At 44.5% G+C, this 15,199-nt stretch overlaps 1 protein-coding gene across 1 annotated transcript in view; it reads right to left on the reverse strand.

Annotated features, from left to right (window-relative positions):
• Positions 1 to 15,199, reverse strand: part of VPS53 (VPS53 subunit of GARP complex) — a 193,489-nt gene that overhangs the window by 120,507 nt on the left and 57,783 nt on the right. The window contains exons 6-8 of the mRNA XM_066263104.1: positions 13,995 to 14,110; positions 12,212 to 12,331; positions 3,456 to 3,534 (exon numbers count right to left, since the gene is read on the reverse strand). Of these exons, the coding sequence (XP_066119201.1) occupies positions 3,456 to 3,534; positions 12,212 to 12,331; positions 13,995 to 14,110 (315 nt within the window). The remainder of the gene's footprint in view (positions 1 to 3,455; positions 3,535 to 12,211; positions 12,332 to 13,994; positions 14,111 to 15,199) is intronic.

Below are 15,199 nucleotides of genomic sequence, written 5' to 3' on the forward strand. Positions count from 1 at the left end.
AGAGGAGTGAGAGAGAGAGAGAGAGAGAGAGAAGGGGGAGAAGCAGGAAGCATCAACTCCCATATGTGCCTTGACCAGGCAAGCCCAAGGTTTCGAACCGGCAACCTCAGTGTTCCAGGTCGACGCTTTATCCCACTGCGCCACCACAGGTCAGGCTGCATAGCCATTTTCAATGAAACGTGGCCGCATGTGGCTGCATACCAGAGAAGTATAGGGCCGCATGCCAAGAAGGACGTTTCATCCTCGGCTCCTGCATGGCCAGGTGCAATAGCCGAGGATAAAACATTTGCTGTAGTGTAGACACTCTGTGCCGGAGGTCTGTAGGCCAAAACAACAGAACTCCGGCACAGAGCATCTAGTTCTGGGACTTCCGGTTAGGCCGTTAGGGAATCTTTGACCTCACTTCCGGCCTTTGAAGCAGAGAGCAGAGGGATGCCGTGGGGGACGCATCTCTGGGGGCCCTGTGATTGCCATTACCAGCAACCACATAACCACAGCAACCATCATCCAATCTACTGTTCTGGGGTGTCATGGATTTCTAATTGACCATCATTACTGAGATAAGTGAGGGGGAGGCTGGGAGAGGCGAGGGCCTGTGCTATGGGTGCCGTTTCCCGCCATTAGAAATAGTGGCAGCAGAATTTCAAGACAGCATCTGGGCTCAGGTGTTTGTCAACTTGAGGTCAAGGCTTGAGAATCTGGAAAGGTGCCGCTTGGAGAATCAAGAAGAGTGCCACTACGAATAGGAAATTTGGAGTACCTGGAACCAATTACCAGACACTTTTAGCACCCTGAAAAATATAGTAATGGCGTTACTATAATTTTTCCCTCTATGTACTTTTGTGAGGCCTTATTCTCAGCGTTAAATAATATCAAAACCAACAAAAGAAACAGATTGACAGATGAAGTTGGGCTTGAAGTGTATAAAATACTGACCTTCAATTGAAGATTTAGCCAATGAAATTCAGCAACAAAAAAGGCACTAATAGGTAGGTTAGTTAAAGAATTCTCCCACGCCCTGGCCGGTTGGCTCAGTGGTAGAGCGTCTGCCTGGCGTGCAGGAGTCCCGGGTTCGATTCCTGGCCAGGGCACACAGGAGAAGCACCCATCTGCTTCTCCACCCCTCCCCCTCTCCTTCCTCTCTGTCTCTCTCTTCCCCTCCCGCAGCCAAGGCTCCATTAGAGCAAAGTTTGCCCGGGCGCTGAGGATGGCTCTGTGGCCTCTGCCTCAAGCGCTAGAATGGCTCTGGTTGTGGCAGAGCGACGCCCCAGATGGGCAGAGCATCGCCCCCTGGTGGGCATGCCGGGTGGATCCCGATCGGGCGCATGCAGGAGTCTGTCTGACTCCCTCCCAAACTTTGGAAAAATACAAAAAAAAAAAAAAAAAAGAATTCCCCCTCCCCCTCACTTATCTTAGTTCACGGCACACCACACAAGTTAAATAATATCAAGACCAACAAAAGAAACCGACTGACAGATGAACAAAGAAGTCACTAAGCAGGTAAGTTAAATAATTAGTTTTTGGTTTATTAAATACAGTTATATATTACAATTATACATTTTTGTTATTTAAACTATAAATATCACAACATTATGTTTTTTTTCTCAAAGTGACACACCACCTGAGTTATGCTCGGTTTTTTGGCGAATTTTGACACACCAAGCTCAAAAGATTGCCCATCACTGGTTTAGTGCTTATAATTTGTGAATACCTTATAATCTTTTTACATACAATAGCTTTCCAACATCTACTCCCTACAGTTACATCAATTGAATAAGGATGTCAAGTCCTCAAAGGAACATGCTTTACAAATAAAATATGTGATTACTAGAAGACAGGCACAATATGGCAGACATTAAAATCAGGAGGTTTCCTACAGACAGCAGTAATCTGCAAAGCTGGGGCAGCTACCCCCACCTACTCCTTGCGTTTCTTTTACGGAACACAAAGAAACAGGATTAAGGTATTTCCAGTTCTGGAATTATAGCACAGCTCCAGCAACGTCCCTTGGCTCAGTGAACGAACATACGTCCACCACTTCCGCCCACCAAGAGCAGCGAGGAGTGCTGCCTGCCCACGTGTAATTTGGTTCATATCTGTGTTGAACAATTCTCCCGAAATAGCTCAAGTAATAGAGAAGTAAAAGCTTCTGAAGGTGCTTCCTTCCCCGACACATGCAAAGCATTAAGATTATGTCTGCTACAATTTGAATGTAGAGCTAACAGCAATTAACCAAGTGCAATGACAGCCAAGTAAGACAAAGCTCACTTCTCTTGATTACATGAGAAGTGTAACCAAGAGCATACAAGTGAAATACCATGGGCTTCCCAGACACAACAAACAGCTATGCTACCAGTGAGAGCTAGAGGGGTGAATTCCACAGGATTCTGATCGTTAAAAGCGCGTCTCCTGTGTCAGTCCCAGTTACATAAGCCTGTGTGTGGACACCCCTCCCGGCTGTCTTTTCACCAAACTACAACCAATAAGTTATATAACAATCCTAAAAAACACTGCGGCCTAAAGGTTTTTTTTAATTAATTTTTTTATTTATTCATTTTAGAGAGGAGAGAGAGTGAGAGAGAGAGAGAGAGAGAAGGGGGGAGGAGCAGGAAGCATCAACTCCCATATGTGCCTTGACCAGGCCAGCCCGGGTTTTTGAACTGGCGACCTCAGCGTTCCAGGTCCACACTTGATCCACTGCGCCACCACAGGTCGGGGGCTGTGTGTGTGTGTGTGTGTGTGTGTGTCTTTTTTTTTTTTTTTTAATATTTTTTTAGGAACATTTTTTTAATAACTTTTCATTTTTTATTTTTTATTTTATTTATTCATTTTAGAAAGGAGAGAGAGAGAGAAGGGGGAGGAGCAGGAAGCATCAACTTCCATATGTGCCTTGACCAGGCAAGCTCAGGGTTTCGAACCGGCAACCTCAGCATTTCCAGGTTGACGCTTTATCCACTGTGCCACCACAGGTCAGGCCTGTCTTTTTTTTTTTAAACACAGCCATAAGAAGCCTGACCTGTGGTGAGGCAGTGTGGATCAAGTGCAGACCTGGAACGCTGAGGTTGCCGGTTCAAAACTCTGCACTTGTCCGATCAAGGCACATATGGTAGTTGATGCTTCCTGCTCCTTCCTCCCCTCTGTCTCTCCCTTTTTCTCTCCTCTCTAAAATAAATAAAAAAAAAATCTTAAACAAAGACATGAGAAATAAGGAATTTACTGGGAAGACAATTAAGCCAGAACAAATCTTCACTTTTTGACACTGAAAGAACACAAATGAGAACAAGCTTTTGGGTATTTAATATCAAGGATGGCTTCATTACCCTGAACCTCTGACAAACAGACTTATGGCTGCCAGCAAACACTGTTGGGATGATATATGGAAATGGTAGCTGTGGTGAGTATGAATTAGGTAAGTGATAATATCTAAAGACTGGAAAGAAAATGCAAAACAATACCTTGGTACCCTGGGAAGGAAATGCTTCTTCAAAATCGGCCAGGATTTGCTGTCCTAATTCAGTCTGGGCAGCTTTCACTCTGCAGAGAAAAGAGAACATATCATTGTCTGGTAATTTTCAAATATCCATAGTGTTAAGCCAGTGGCCAAGTCCACCATCACAGCTGCCTGGCCCATGCAGGTTCGCATTAGATTCAGACAGATGGTAATGAAACAAGGAAGCCAAAAGCTGGTGGGCCATTATCTTTCATCCTAGCTTGCACCCACCTAGCAGACAAGTAAAAACACACACTAGGCTCCAAAATCCACTCATTCAGTGCTCACAAAGCTACTGCCTTGTTGGGCAGATAAAGTGTATTATGCTCACTTTGTTGAGGATGGTGCCCACGAGGAGGTCGTGGCCCAGGTGATATTAATGTGTGTTGGGGGTAGGCTGTGGGCAGGCAGGATCCTTGTATCCTGGGGCTTGGTTTTGGAATTAAGCCTTTCCCACCCTTTTTGATGTGGGGTGGTACAATCCTATCATGCCTCAGAAAGTGACTTTGTATTAGAGACTTCCCTATTTTGTATATTGGATTAAAGGTTTGGATTTCTACACTATAAAATAGGGGCAGAGCGGGAGCTTGCTCTCTTGGTTCCTGAGATTATCATTAGAGGAGAGAGCAGAGAGAAGAGCAGAAGGAGGCCACGTGGAGTAGGTCAGGAGAAGCAGCCAAGATGGCGGAGTGCTGAGTGAGAAGAGAGCACAGAGTTTGTACAGGGAGAAGGAAGGAGATGGGGAACAGAGGTGAATAAGTCTGGTGAACTAGAAGCCTTTGATTCTAGGAAACTTGGATAAATCAGTAGCTTTGTGAGCACTGAATGTGAGTGGGTTTTGGAGCCCAGTGTGTGTTTTTACTTGCCCGCTGGGTACAAGCTAGAATTAAAGATGACAGCCCATCAGTTCTTGGCTCCGTTGTTTCTTTACCGACTGTCCGAATCCAATGCGAACCTGCATGGGCCAGGCTGCTTTGATAGTGGCCCTGGCCCTGGCTGCTGGCTTTACATGCCTTATCCGAGTTTCCTAGAATCAAAGGTTTCTAGCTCACCAGACTTATTCACCTCTGTTCCCCATCTCCTTCCTTCTCCCTGCACAAACTTTGCACAAACTGGCTTCTCCTCAGCACTCCACCATCTTGGCTGCTTCTCCTGGCCTCCTCCATGTGGTCTTTCTCTGCTCTCCTCTCTAATGCTAATCTCAGGAACCAAGAGAGCAAGCTCTCGTTCTGCCCCCATTTTATAGTGTAGAAATCAAAACCTTTAATCCAATATACAAATAAGGAAGTCTCTGACACAAAGTCACTTATCTGAGGCATAGTGGGATTCCTCATGAGAGTGCACCACCTCACATCAAAAAGGGTGGGAAAGGCTTAGTCTAAAAACCAATCCCAGGCTACAAGGATCCTGCCTGCCCACAGCCTGCCCCAAACACACATTAATATTTTAACAAAGTGAGCATAATATATTTTATCTGCCCAACACATAGTAATTATCCCTTTAAGTAGTGAGTGTTTTTCATGCTCACTGACCCCCAAGAGTGAGTTATTTTCAAAAAATGAAATTAGTTTCAGTTCCAGTTTTATTAACTTAAAATCATATTTGTTTGATAACCAATTTATGGAAGGAAACAAGAAGAATATACATTTACCTTTATTTTTTTTTAATTTATTTTATTTGTTCATTTTAGAAAGAGAGAGTAAGGGGGGGGAGCAGGAAGCATCAACTACCATATGTGCCTTGACCAGACAAGTGCAGGGTTTCGAACTGGCAACCTCAGCCTTCCAGGTTGACGCTTTATCCCCTGCGCCACCATGGGTCAGGCACATTTGCCTTTTTTTTAATGTTACCGTGCACATTTTTAAAATAAAATTTTTTGTTATCTCATGCAATTCTCTTGTACCTCCCATGAGGATGTACATGAATGTTCGTTGGTAATACTCAAAGGGTTATGCAAAGATCTATGGGGATCAGAACTGTTGGAGTCTTTAGAGATAGGACAGAAGGAGGAGGGGCTAGATAAGAGGTCACACACTAGTCAGTAGCAAGTTTATGACCAGGATCCAGGTATCCATTTAATCTCAAGAAGGATTTTCTATATTCATAGATTTTTCTATATACAAGTTCTTCTAGGTCACACCTTGCCTGTCACGAGGTAGTACATGTTTACCTTTACAAAGTCATTAGATAGCTGCAGGGAAATGCTATATAATAAGGCCAAAATCAAACATAAATCCACTTTGGATTACTGGTTTAACTGCTCACCTGCTCCTTGGAGGCATAGGAGGTAAGCTCCATACTATTTCTTTTTATTTTATTTTATTTTATTTTTTTCTGAAGTTGGAAACAGGGAGGCAGTCAGACAAGACCCACATGCGCCCAACCGGGATCCACCCAGCACACCCACCAGGGGCAATGCTCTGCCCATCCGAGGTGTCGCTCTGTTGCAACCAGAGCCATTTCCAGCGCCTGAGGCAGAGGCCACAGAGCCATCCCCAGCACCTGGGCCAGCTTTCCTCCAATAGAGCCTTGGCTGCAGGAGGGGAAGAGAGAGACAGAAAGGAAGGAGAGGGGGAGGGGTGGAGAAGCAGATGAGCGCTTCTCCTGTGTGCCCTGGCCGGGAATCAAACCCGGGACTCCTGCACGCCAGGCCAATGCTCTACCACTGAGCCAACCAGCCAGGGCCTCCATACTATTTCAAAATTGGTTTTTTCCAACCCAGAAATCAAGACCAGGATCATAAGTTTTAACAAATGAATGAAAAGAATGTTTTCTAGAGTAGAAAGAAAGAAGACCAAAATGATCAAGTGAACTGTTAATTGAGAGGGAAGGTCACTGAGTGAAGATTTAAGCTCACTAGTAAGACTCTGAACATGGAGACTGAGTTGCAATGAAAACCAGTTAGAAAGGGAAGGTCAGTCCCTAACACAGAGGTCTGCATATACACTAGGAGCTCCACAAATATTTGCCGGCTGGAATGAAAAGAGAGGAAAAGCAGCTGGGATGAGGAAGGAAGGTTATCCCGCCGCCTGCAATGCCCCTGTCCTCCACCAGCCTCTGCCTTAGGGGAGCAAGGCTTTGCTAAACTGCCCTGAGCCCCAGGCAAATATTGTATCTTTGCTAAAAGCACCATAAAAATAGTATTCTTCCTTTCTTGGTCTCCACCCTGTTACTTTGGAATTAACTTTATAAAGTTTCTAGAAACAGTGAACAGCTCAAAACCACAATTTCTTTGGCTTCTAGGCAGTACCCTAGCAACCTACTGAGATTTTTGGGGTTTTTTAATAAGGGGACAGGACCCAAAACAGTCTGATTTTTCTGTGGCATAGTCATCATTATATCTTCATTTTAAATACTTTCCAGGGTTTTCCCACTATTTCAAAACATTTAAAACCAGTCTGATAGCCTTTTTAGTTAGTTTTCAAGGGGGCTAGAAATGCCCGAGATAAGGCTGTTACTGGCATAGCCCCCCCAAGTCAGAATCAAGGCCTTCCATCTAGAGTTGCCCAACAGACAAAGGGAAACATTTCTGATTGGAAAGAAGAGAATAAGCTTTTGTAAAAGTGTCCCTTGGAGATCCTGTGACTTTATATAACAGGCCAGGCAGACAGACTCTGCTGGTGCCAGGTCGCAAGACAAAGCTTCCGGAGCCTCAGGCCCCTCTGTTCCTATTCTACTGACAACACACAGAAAGCACTGCTCCATCCCCAGCCACAGAGACAATTCCTGGAGGGGAAGTCGCACCCCTAGCCAGGGGTGCTCTTGGCCATACTCTTAGGGCTCCTGAGCATCTCAGGGATCTGGATGGTCTCAGATCTGCTGCTGTCAACCCACCACCCCTTAACTCCATCTTCCTGATCTATTTAAAACTGGGGGGAGGGGGGGTTGTGAAAGACAACCAGAGGCTTGGTAATTCCTGAGTGCTCACGAGGGGGCGAAGTAGCAGACTGATCTGCACGTACGTACCCTTGCCATCCTCACCCCATCTTCAAAGTCACCTCTTCACATAGTCTAGACTCAGCTGTGTTGCTAGTGAGCTACACGTATGTAATCATAAGGAAGTCATTTCCCTGAAGGGGCTACAACTAAGAATAGTTGTAAAGTTAGAGAGTAGGGATGGAGGCCTGTAGGAGATGCCTGTCACTGTCCTCTCCAGTACCGATTATTCTACAACACCCTCTTTTTTTTTTTTTTTACAGAGACAGAGAGTGAGTCAGAGACAGACAGGAACGGAGAGAGATGAGAAGCATCAATTATTAGTTTTTCATTGCACGTTGCAACACCTTAGCTGTTCATTGATTGCTTTCTCATATGTGCCTTGACCGCGGGCCTTCAGCAGATTGGGTAACCCCTTGCCAGAGCCAGCGACCTTGGGTTCAAGCTGGTGGGCTTTTTGCTCAAACCAGATGAGCCCGCGCTCAAGCTGGCGACCTCGGGGTCTCGAACCTGGGTCCTCTGCATCCCAGTCCGATGCTCTATCCACTGCGCCACTGCCCGGTCAGGCTACAACACCCTCTTATAGTGCTGGCTGCCTTCACCATCCATCTTTACAGGTGATTTCAAGTCAGACGTATAATTAACGCTGAAGCAGAAAATAAGCTTCCACACAAAAATGTTTCCAAATGTCTCTAGGTGACTCAGGTGAAAGAGCAACCACCTCCCATATTGACATTAATGACAGTGTCTGTAAACCCAAATCACAATTCCATGTATTTTCAGGGTGAGACATGAATAGTAGTCTTTTACCATCAGTTGCCTACACAGGATCCTAGGGGGGAAAATTACTTAAAAGAATATCTTCAACTTTACTCCTTTGTATCCCTTCCTCCTCTAACAATGAAAAGTAAATCCCTACAGTAGAGAGGAATCAACTAAGACTCTGTGAGGAGAGCATGCACATGAGTTGAGTTAACAAGATTTCCTAGTCATTCTATCAATCTACAACCGATAGAGGACAGGGTAGTAAATAAAAGTTCCTCCTGGCATCCAAATAGTGAATAAAAACACCTCCTGGCATCCAAATAAATTTGGCCTGGTTGAGTGGTGGCAATTCAGTGTTGATCACTCTTAGAAAATAAAAGATCCACTGTGCTGCCCAGAAAGAAACATCAACCAACTGGCTTCTAGCATCATCCATGCCATGTGACCAAGGGTTATATAAAGGTGCCCTTTCGTAAATGTGCTATCAGTTTTCATTCGGGCAGGAGCAAAGGGGCAGCAAATCATGACAATTATTTAGACATTTGAAGATAAAGTAACTCCAATGTTTCCATAACCTTGTGAATGACAGCCCCAAAGAAAACATCCATAACAGTTCACAACAAACTGACCTCCCAAATACATCATCTGTCTTGGACAGAATGGTTAATTAGCCACATTAATCTTAGATGTTCCATTTCTAAACAGACAGGCTTTATAATCTTAACCCAGAATCTTGGAGTGACTCAGTTGGATGCTTTTGAGATCAAGTACAACCCTTGTACTTTTAAAACCCTTACACTTTCAGAACTCACACTTTTGAAACTGAAGTTCCTTCTGGAGGAACTTGTAAGAGTCACACCATTAGGTGGGACTTTTCATTCAAACTACTTTAGTTTCTTCTATTACTACATCATGTGATCCCAATCTGCCAAGTATCTTTCACACATAAGAGAGTAGAAACAGCCCTGAAAAATACTTCTTAGTTCAAGGGTTTCATGAGTTTCAAGAGAATGCAAGAATCTTCCATTCTTTCTCAGGAAATGTTGACTGATTACTAGAAACATTTGCTTTGATAGATATTCTTAAACCAGGAGAATTTGTATGTAAAGATGATATTAATTAATGTTTAAGCATTTTCCAGAAGGGTAGTTGGAAAAGAATAGCTATATTCAAATCAAGGTCTATGAACTTCATATTTGAAATGTACAGGCAGCCCTGGCCGGTTGGCTCAGCGGTAGAGTGTCAGCCTAGCGTGCAGAGGACCCGGGTTCGATTCCCGGCCAGGGCACACATGAGAAGCGCACATTTGCTTCTCCACCCCTCCGCCACGCCTTCCTCTCTATCTCTCTCTTCCCCTCCCGCAGCCAAGGCTCCATTGGAGCAAAGATGGTCCGGGCGCTGGGGATGGCTCCTTGGCCTCTGCCTCAGGCGCTAGAGTGGCTCTGGTCGCAACATGGTGACCCCCAGGATGGGCAGAGCATCGCCCCCCTGGTGGGCAGAGCGTCGCCCCATGGTGGGCATGCTGGGTGGATCCCGGTCGGGCGCATGCGGGAGTCTGTCTGACTGTCTCTCCCTGTTTCCAGCTTCAGAAAAAAAAAAAAATGTACAGGCAAAGATTTCAGAATACAACTTTTTATATGATTTCTATAATTTATATATAGTAAGCTATTAAATTAGAGAAACTGAAGAAATGTATAGGGTATAACTCCCTTACCTTCTAACTTCTCCTCCCCCTAACCAGTTATTTCTATCATTTCCAGATGGTTCTACCATTGCTATGTAAACATCAGGGAGGAAAATCACCAGAAATGATGCTAAAAATAAGATGTCTGGACTTCCCACAAAAATTTAATACCTCTCGAAAAACAATTGTAGTCAAACACTGAAAACAAGAAGATTTTCTCTGTTATTTTCAGTGTTATTTAATAGCACATGCTCTATATTAACCTACACAATATTTGTACAAATAGAAGTTTTCCACTAAAAAAAAAGTAAATCCTCCTGTGTTTGCAGCAACCCTACACGATCATGAATGTTTTAAGAAATGAAATATATTGACAAAGTGTTAGATTCTCTCTTTAAGGGGAATGTCATTATTCCTGCTATCAACAATGCCCATTACACACAACTAACCAACTGGTAACCAACACCTCAACACAGCTCCTTGACCTTATAGTCATTGTCTTGGTATGGTCCATCTCTTTTCTAGTCAAGAACATAGTCTAGAACATAAGTCTCTACCGTCTTATACCAATAATCTACTAGACTTTTACAAAATACAAATGGGATCATGCCTCCTTCCCTCCTCCCCATCCACTAAGAGCAAGTCTGCCTTCTCCATCCAAGCTTCCTTCTTTCTCACAGCTCATAAAGCCCTCTTTGCTCTCTTAAGATATTTCACTGTCCACCAAATAAAGAACAAATTCTTTAGCAAGACATAAACTCTGACCTTGCCTTTCTATGCAGGCTTTTACTTTCCATCCCCTCCGGGTGCCATGAGGTTCTCTCTCTTCCATTCCTCCACCCCCCTTCTTGTCTTGGGGGTAAATCCTGCCCATTCTTTTAGAATCAACTTAAAATTAAATTCTTCTATGACCCCTACACTCAGCCCCAGAAGATTCAGCCTATCAACTCCTCTTCTAAGACCCTGCTGTGCCTTACAGAGCAAATACCAGTTTTCTTATATCTGTGCTATACTGAAATTTTATATCAGCATTCCTCTTCTCTACACAAAAATGGTGAATTCCTTGAGAGCAGAGAGTATGTATTGCTTATCCTTGTGCCTTCAGTACTCAAGCACAGGGCCTGGGACATAGAAGGCACACAGTAAAGATACATTAGATAGATGAAAACAAGAATAAATAAATGGGAAAAACAGATCAACTGCCTCCTTCCCTCCTCCCCATCCACTAAGAGCAAGTCTGCCTTCTCCATCCCAGCTTCCTTCTTTCTCGCAGCTCATAAAGCCCTCTTTGCTCTCTTTACTGCTTTCCATCCCCAGTGCTATATGGTGACCAGCCATCTCTAAGTGAAGGGGTTAGGAAGGATGAGGGGAAGGGTGGTGATTTCCCTAGCACTCTGCCAAGCTCTGCTCTGACATTCCTTAATGGCTCTTTGGCATTTCCACTGTGAGACGGCATGTGAGCACATGTTGCAATCTCTCCTTCATGTCCCACCTAGATTCTTAGAAATAATACAAAGATTTTAATAAACATCCAGACCTTCCAAAGAAAAATGTAGTAGACCAGAAACTAACTAAGTCTTGTGGTGGTTTGTTACAAGGAAATAGACAACTGGATAGCGTCCCTCACAAGTACAGACAACGGAAAGTTATTCACATATACAACTCAGCAGCTGCCACTCGAATGATGGCAGGACAGCCCCTCTCAAACCTAGGCAGCTTTAGAAGACATGGTCAGGAGTTGCTAAGGGTATGGCAGACAGGACATCTCCACCACACAGAGTCAGGGCATATGACATCTGAGGTTACCTCTTAGAATAAGAATCTATAGCCTGAATGGTGGTGGCGCAGTGGACAGAGCATCGACCTGGGGCGCTGAGGTCTCAGGTTTGAAACCCCAAGGTCTTTGGCTTGAGTTTGAACTCATCCAACTTGAGCGCAGGCTTGCCAGTTTGAGTGAGGTATTGCTGGCTTGAGTGTGGGATTATAGATATGACCCCATGGGCGCTGGTTTGAAGCCCAAAGTTCCCTGGCTTGAAACCCAAGGTCAATGGCTTGAAGCCCAAGGTTGCTGGCTTGAGCAAGTGGTCACTGGCTTGGCTGGAGCCTCCCGGGTCAAGGCACATATAAGAAATAACCAATGAATAACTAAAGTGCCACAACTATAAATTGATACTTCGCATCTCTCTCCCTTTCTGTCTCTCTCCCCCAACCCCATCTCTCTTGTGCGCATGTGAAAAAAAAGATTTTATAATGAATATACTGAGTGAAGTGCCTAAGCATTTCCTAGCACCATCTTAACTTAAAAGGGAAGATCGTTTTTTCCACTGACGTTTTACCTTTCAGAAAGCTGCCGGATCTGTGGAATTCCCATATACTTGTGGAAGTGCTCCAGAACATTCATCACGCCCTGAAGAAGATTAGCGACTTCCCCATACTGTCTCCGCCTGGTCATGGCTCTGCAAGGAACCAAGAAGTTAAGAACTCTAGAACAACACTAAAGACACACGATACAGATGTGGAACAAACAACTCCGAGCTCGAAAATGGACATCAGCTTGATTTAATAAGCATTTACTGAGCGCTAAAAAAGTATGGTGCTAGGCAGTGGGGGGAAAATAAGACCTGGTCCAAATCTTCAGGGTGATAACATTTAGTCAGGGAGAGAGCCAAATGCACATCTAGCTAATACTTAATAGGAGGAACTGGGTTCTAAACAGAAGTACTAGTTACATGCAATGGGAGGTACAAATGAATGTGTGAGTAATGGACTCTCTTTGGGCGGGAGAAGGGGAAATTGGGGAAGACCAAATTTGAAGATTTGGGTTGGGTATTATGGGATTAGCAGGCTTTTGACAGAGAACAGAGGTACGGATGTTACTATTTGAGGATTACAGTTTATGGGCAGACCAAACACATCTTCCCAGGATACAACAAAGGGCATTTATGTGCACTTACATATTAACTCAAATCTGCAAGTTTTAAACCAATGTTAAGCAACACCGTGTCAAATGTACCTACTCTCCCTATTGCAAAGGTTAATGAAGCATTAAAAAAAAGGATGCTGATAAAATCAACAGCTACACACAGCAAGGAAGGACAAACTATTAGGTCCAACCAAGTCTTTCATTAAGGTTGGGCTTTTAAATTAAAAGTATAATTTATGACTTCCCTTTAGAGGCGTTTAAAAAGACAGGCTCAAGTTCAAGCCAAGACATGATGTTGCTTTCACTGTCTGATTACATAGTTTGTGGAAAACTGAGCATCTGGGGGAAGAGCCGAGGAAATTGCTCCTCCAGTCTCCCACTGGCCTCTGATCTCTCTGATCACTACTCATAGGAGAATGGATCAGGGTTTGCTGAAACTCACGCAGTGCCTGAGAGAGGTCAGGTAGGAGTCTGGCCCCGCCCATAACTTTGGACACCATATCTAAATTTCTGTGAAGATGCACTTTCTCTGTCCACACATGAGATTGCACTGAGGCTGGGGTAGGGGAAATTCTCAGCCTGAGAGAGACCATAAAAGAGAACTGATGCGTCAGGATCTTGCTAATAAAGGTGGCCTTTTACACTGCTTCTTTGTGACAAATAACCAGTTCTTCCTTTTAATACTATATCTAATGTCCTCATGTATCATTCTCTATAGCACTTCTATAAACCAAACAGGAAGCTACTGTATTTGAAAAAGGGGGCTGAATGAGAAATCAAAGATCTGTTTCCACACAACACATTCAAGGACAGTGCAACTCAGCCCAACACAAGCAGGAAGTTGCCAAGGCCACGGCTGTAGGAAGGGATTACAGAGCTCAATCACCTTGTGGGCCCCAATAGTAGAGCTCTACCACATTGAAACGATCTGCATTCTTGGAGTCATTCTCCACATTCTTTCTGGGTCCTGTCAGACTCACCTGCATCTCACCTTCAAGTGTCAGGGTATTTGCTAGGTTTGGAACACCAGAGGGCAGAAAGCAAATCTGGTGACTGAACATGAGACGGATTTGAAGAAAGTGGGGCAGGATGGTGAGATATTTCTGGCTGAGAAGTAAATAAACCTATGAGGCCATTTTCTATATGTGATACATTCATTTCCTGTGGACCCAAAAGAGAAAGTTGACATGGCTTACTCGAGGGAATCGACGCCACCTGCCAACATGTGCAGGTGGTTCAGCGTGGTGATGGAGGTGGTCAGGTGGCGTTTGGCATGATCTAACTGCTTAATATCTCGGGTGATTTCTTTCACCTAAATATTGAAAACCACAGGAGAAAAAGGAAGAAGGTTAAGAAAGATGTAAAACCAACTGCAAGTTGCTCCACAAGAAAATAAGGCAAATGAAGTGAGGAAAAAACCCAGGTTACACCTGAACTAATGCAAAGTAAAACTGAATGTAAACTATAGTTGAAAAATAAAATAAAAAACCCTTCAGTTAGCCCTTGGAGAAAACACAGGCTTTCTCACAATAGATTATCAAAATAGTTCCCAATCAGCCCATTAAAATTTTTTTTTTCTTAAGTGAGAAGCACGGAGACAGATACACTCCCTCAGGTGCCCTGACTGGGATCCACCAACCAGGCAAGCCCCCTACTGGGCAATGCTCTGCCCAATTGGGGCTGTTGCTTGGCAACTGAGCCATTCCAGTGCCTAAGGAGAGCCATGGATTCATCCTCAGTGCCCAGGGCCAACTTGCTCTAACTGAGCCATGGCTATGAGAGAGGAAGAGATAAAAAGAGAAGGGAGAGGGGAAGGGTGGAGAAGCAGATGGGCACTTCTCCTGTGTGCCCTGACTGGGAATTGAACCTGGGACTTCCACATGCCGGACGACACTCTACCACTGGGCCAACTGGCCAGGGCCCCACTCAAATTTAATTTGGCATTTCTTTTTTTTTTTTTACAGAGTCAGAGAGAGGGCTAGATAGGGACAGGCAGACAGGAACGCAGAGAGATGAGAAGCATCAATCATCAGTTTTTCATTGTGACACCTCAGTTGTTCATTGATTGCTTTCTCATATATGCCTTGACTGCGGGCCTTAAGCAGACCGAGTAACCCCTTGCTCGAGCAAGCAACCTTGGGTCCAAGCTGGTGAGCTTTGCTCAAACCAGATGAGCCTGCACTCAAGCTAGCAACCTCGGGGTCTCGAACCTGGGTCCTCTGCGTCCCAGTCTGATGCTCTACCCACTGCACCACTGCCTGGTCAGGCTAATTTGGCATTTCTTCAACTGACTTTACCCAGGGTTATAAATTCCTCAATTAAGAGAATAAAGGCCCTGGCTGGTTGGCTCAGTGGTAGAGCGTCGGCCTGGCGTGCAGGAGTCCCGGGTTCGATTCCCAGC

This window comes from Saccopteryx bilineata, chromosome 2, assembly GCF_036850765.1.
Source record: "Saccopteryx bilineata isolate mSacBil1 chromosome 2, mSacBil1_pri_phased_curated, whole genome shotgun sequence".
Taxonomy (NCBI): Eukaryota; Metazoa; Chordata; class Mammalia; order Chiroptera; family Emballonuridae; genus Saccopteryx; species Saccopteryx bilineata.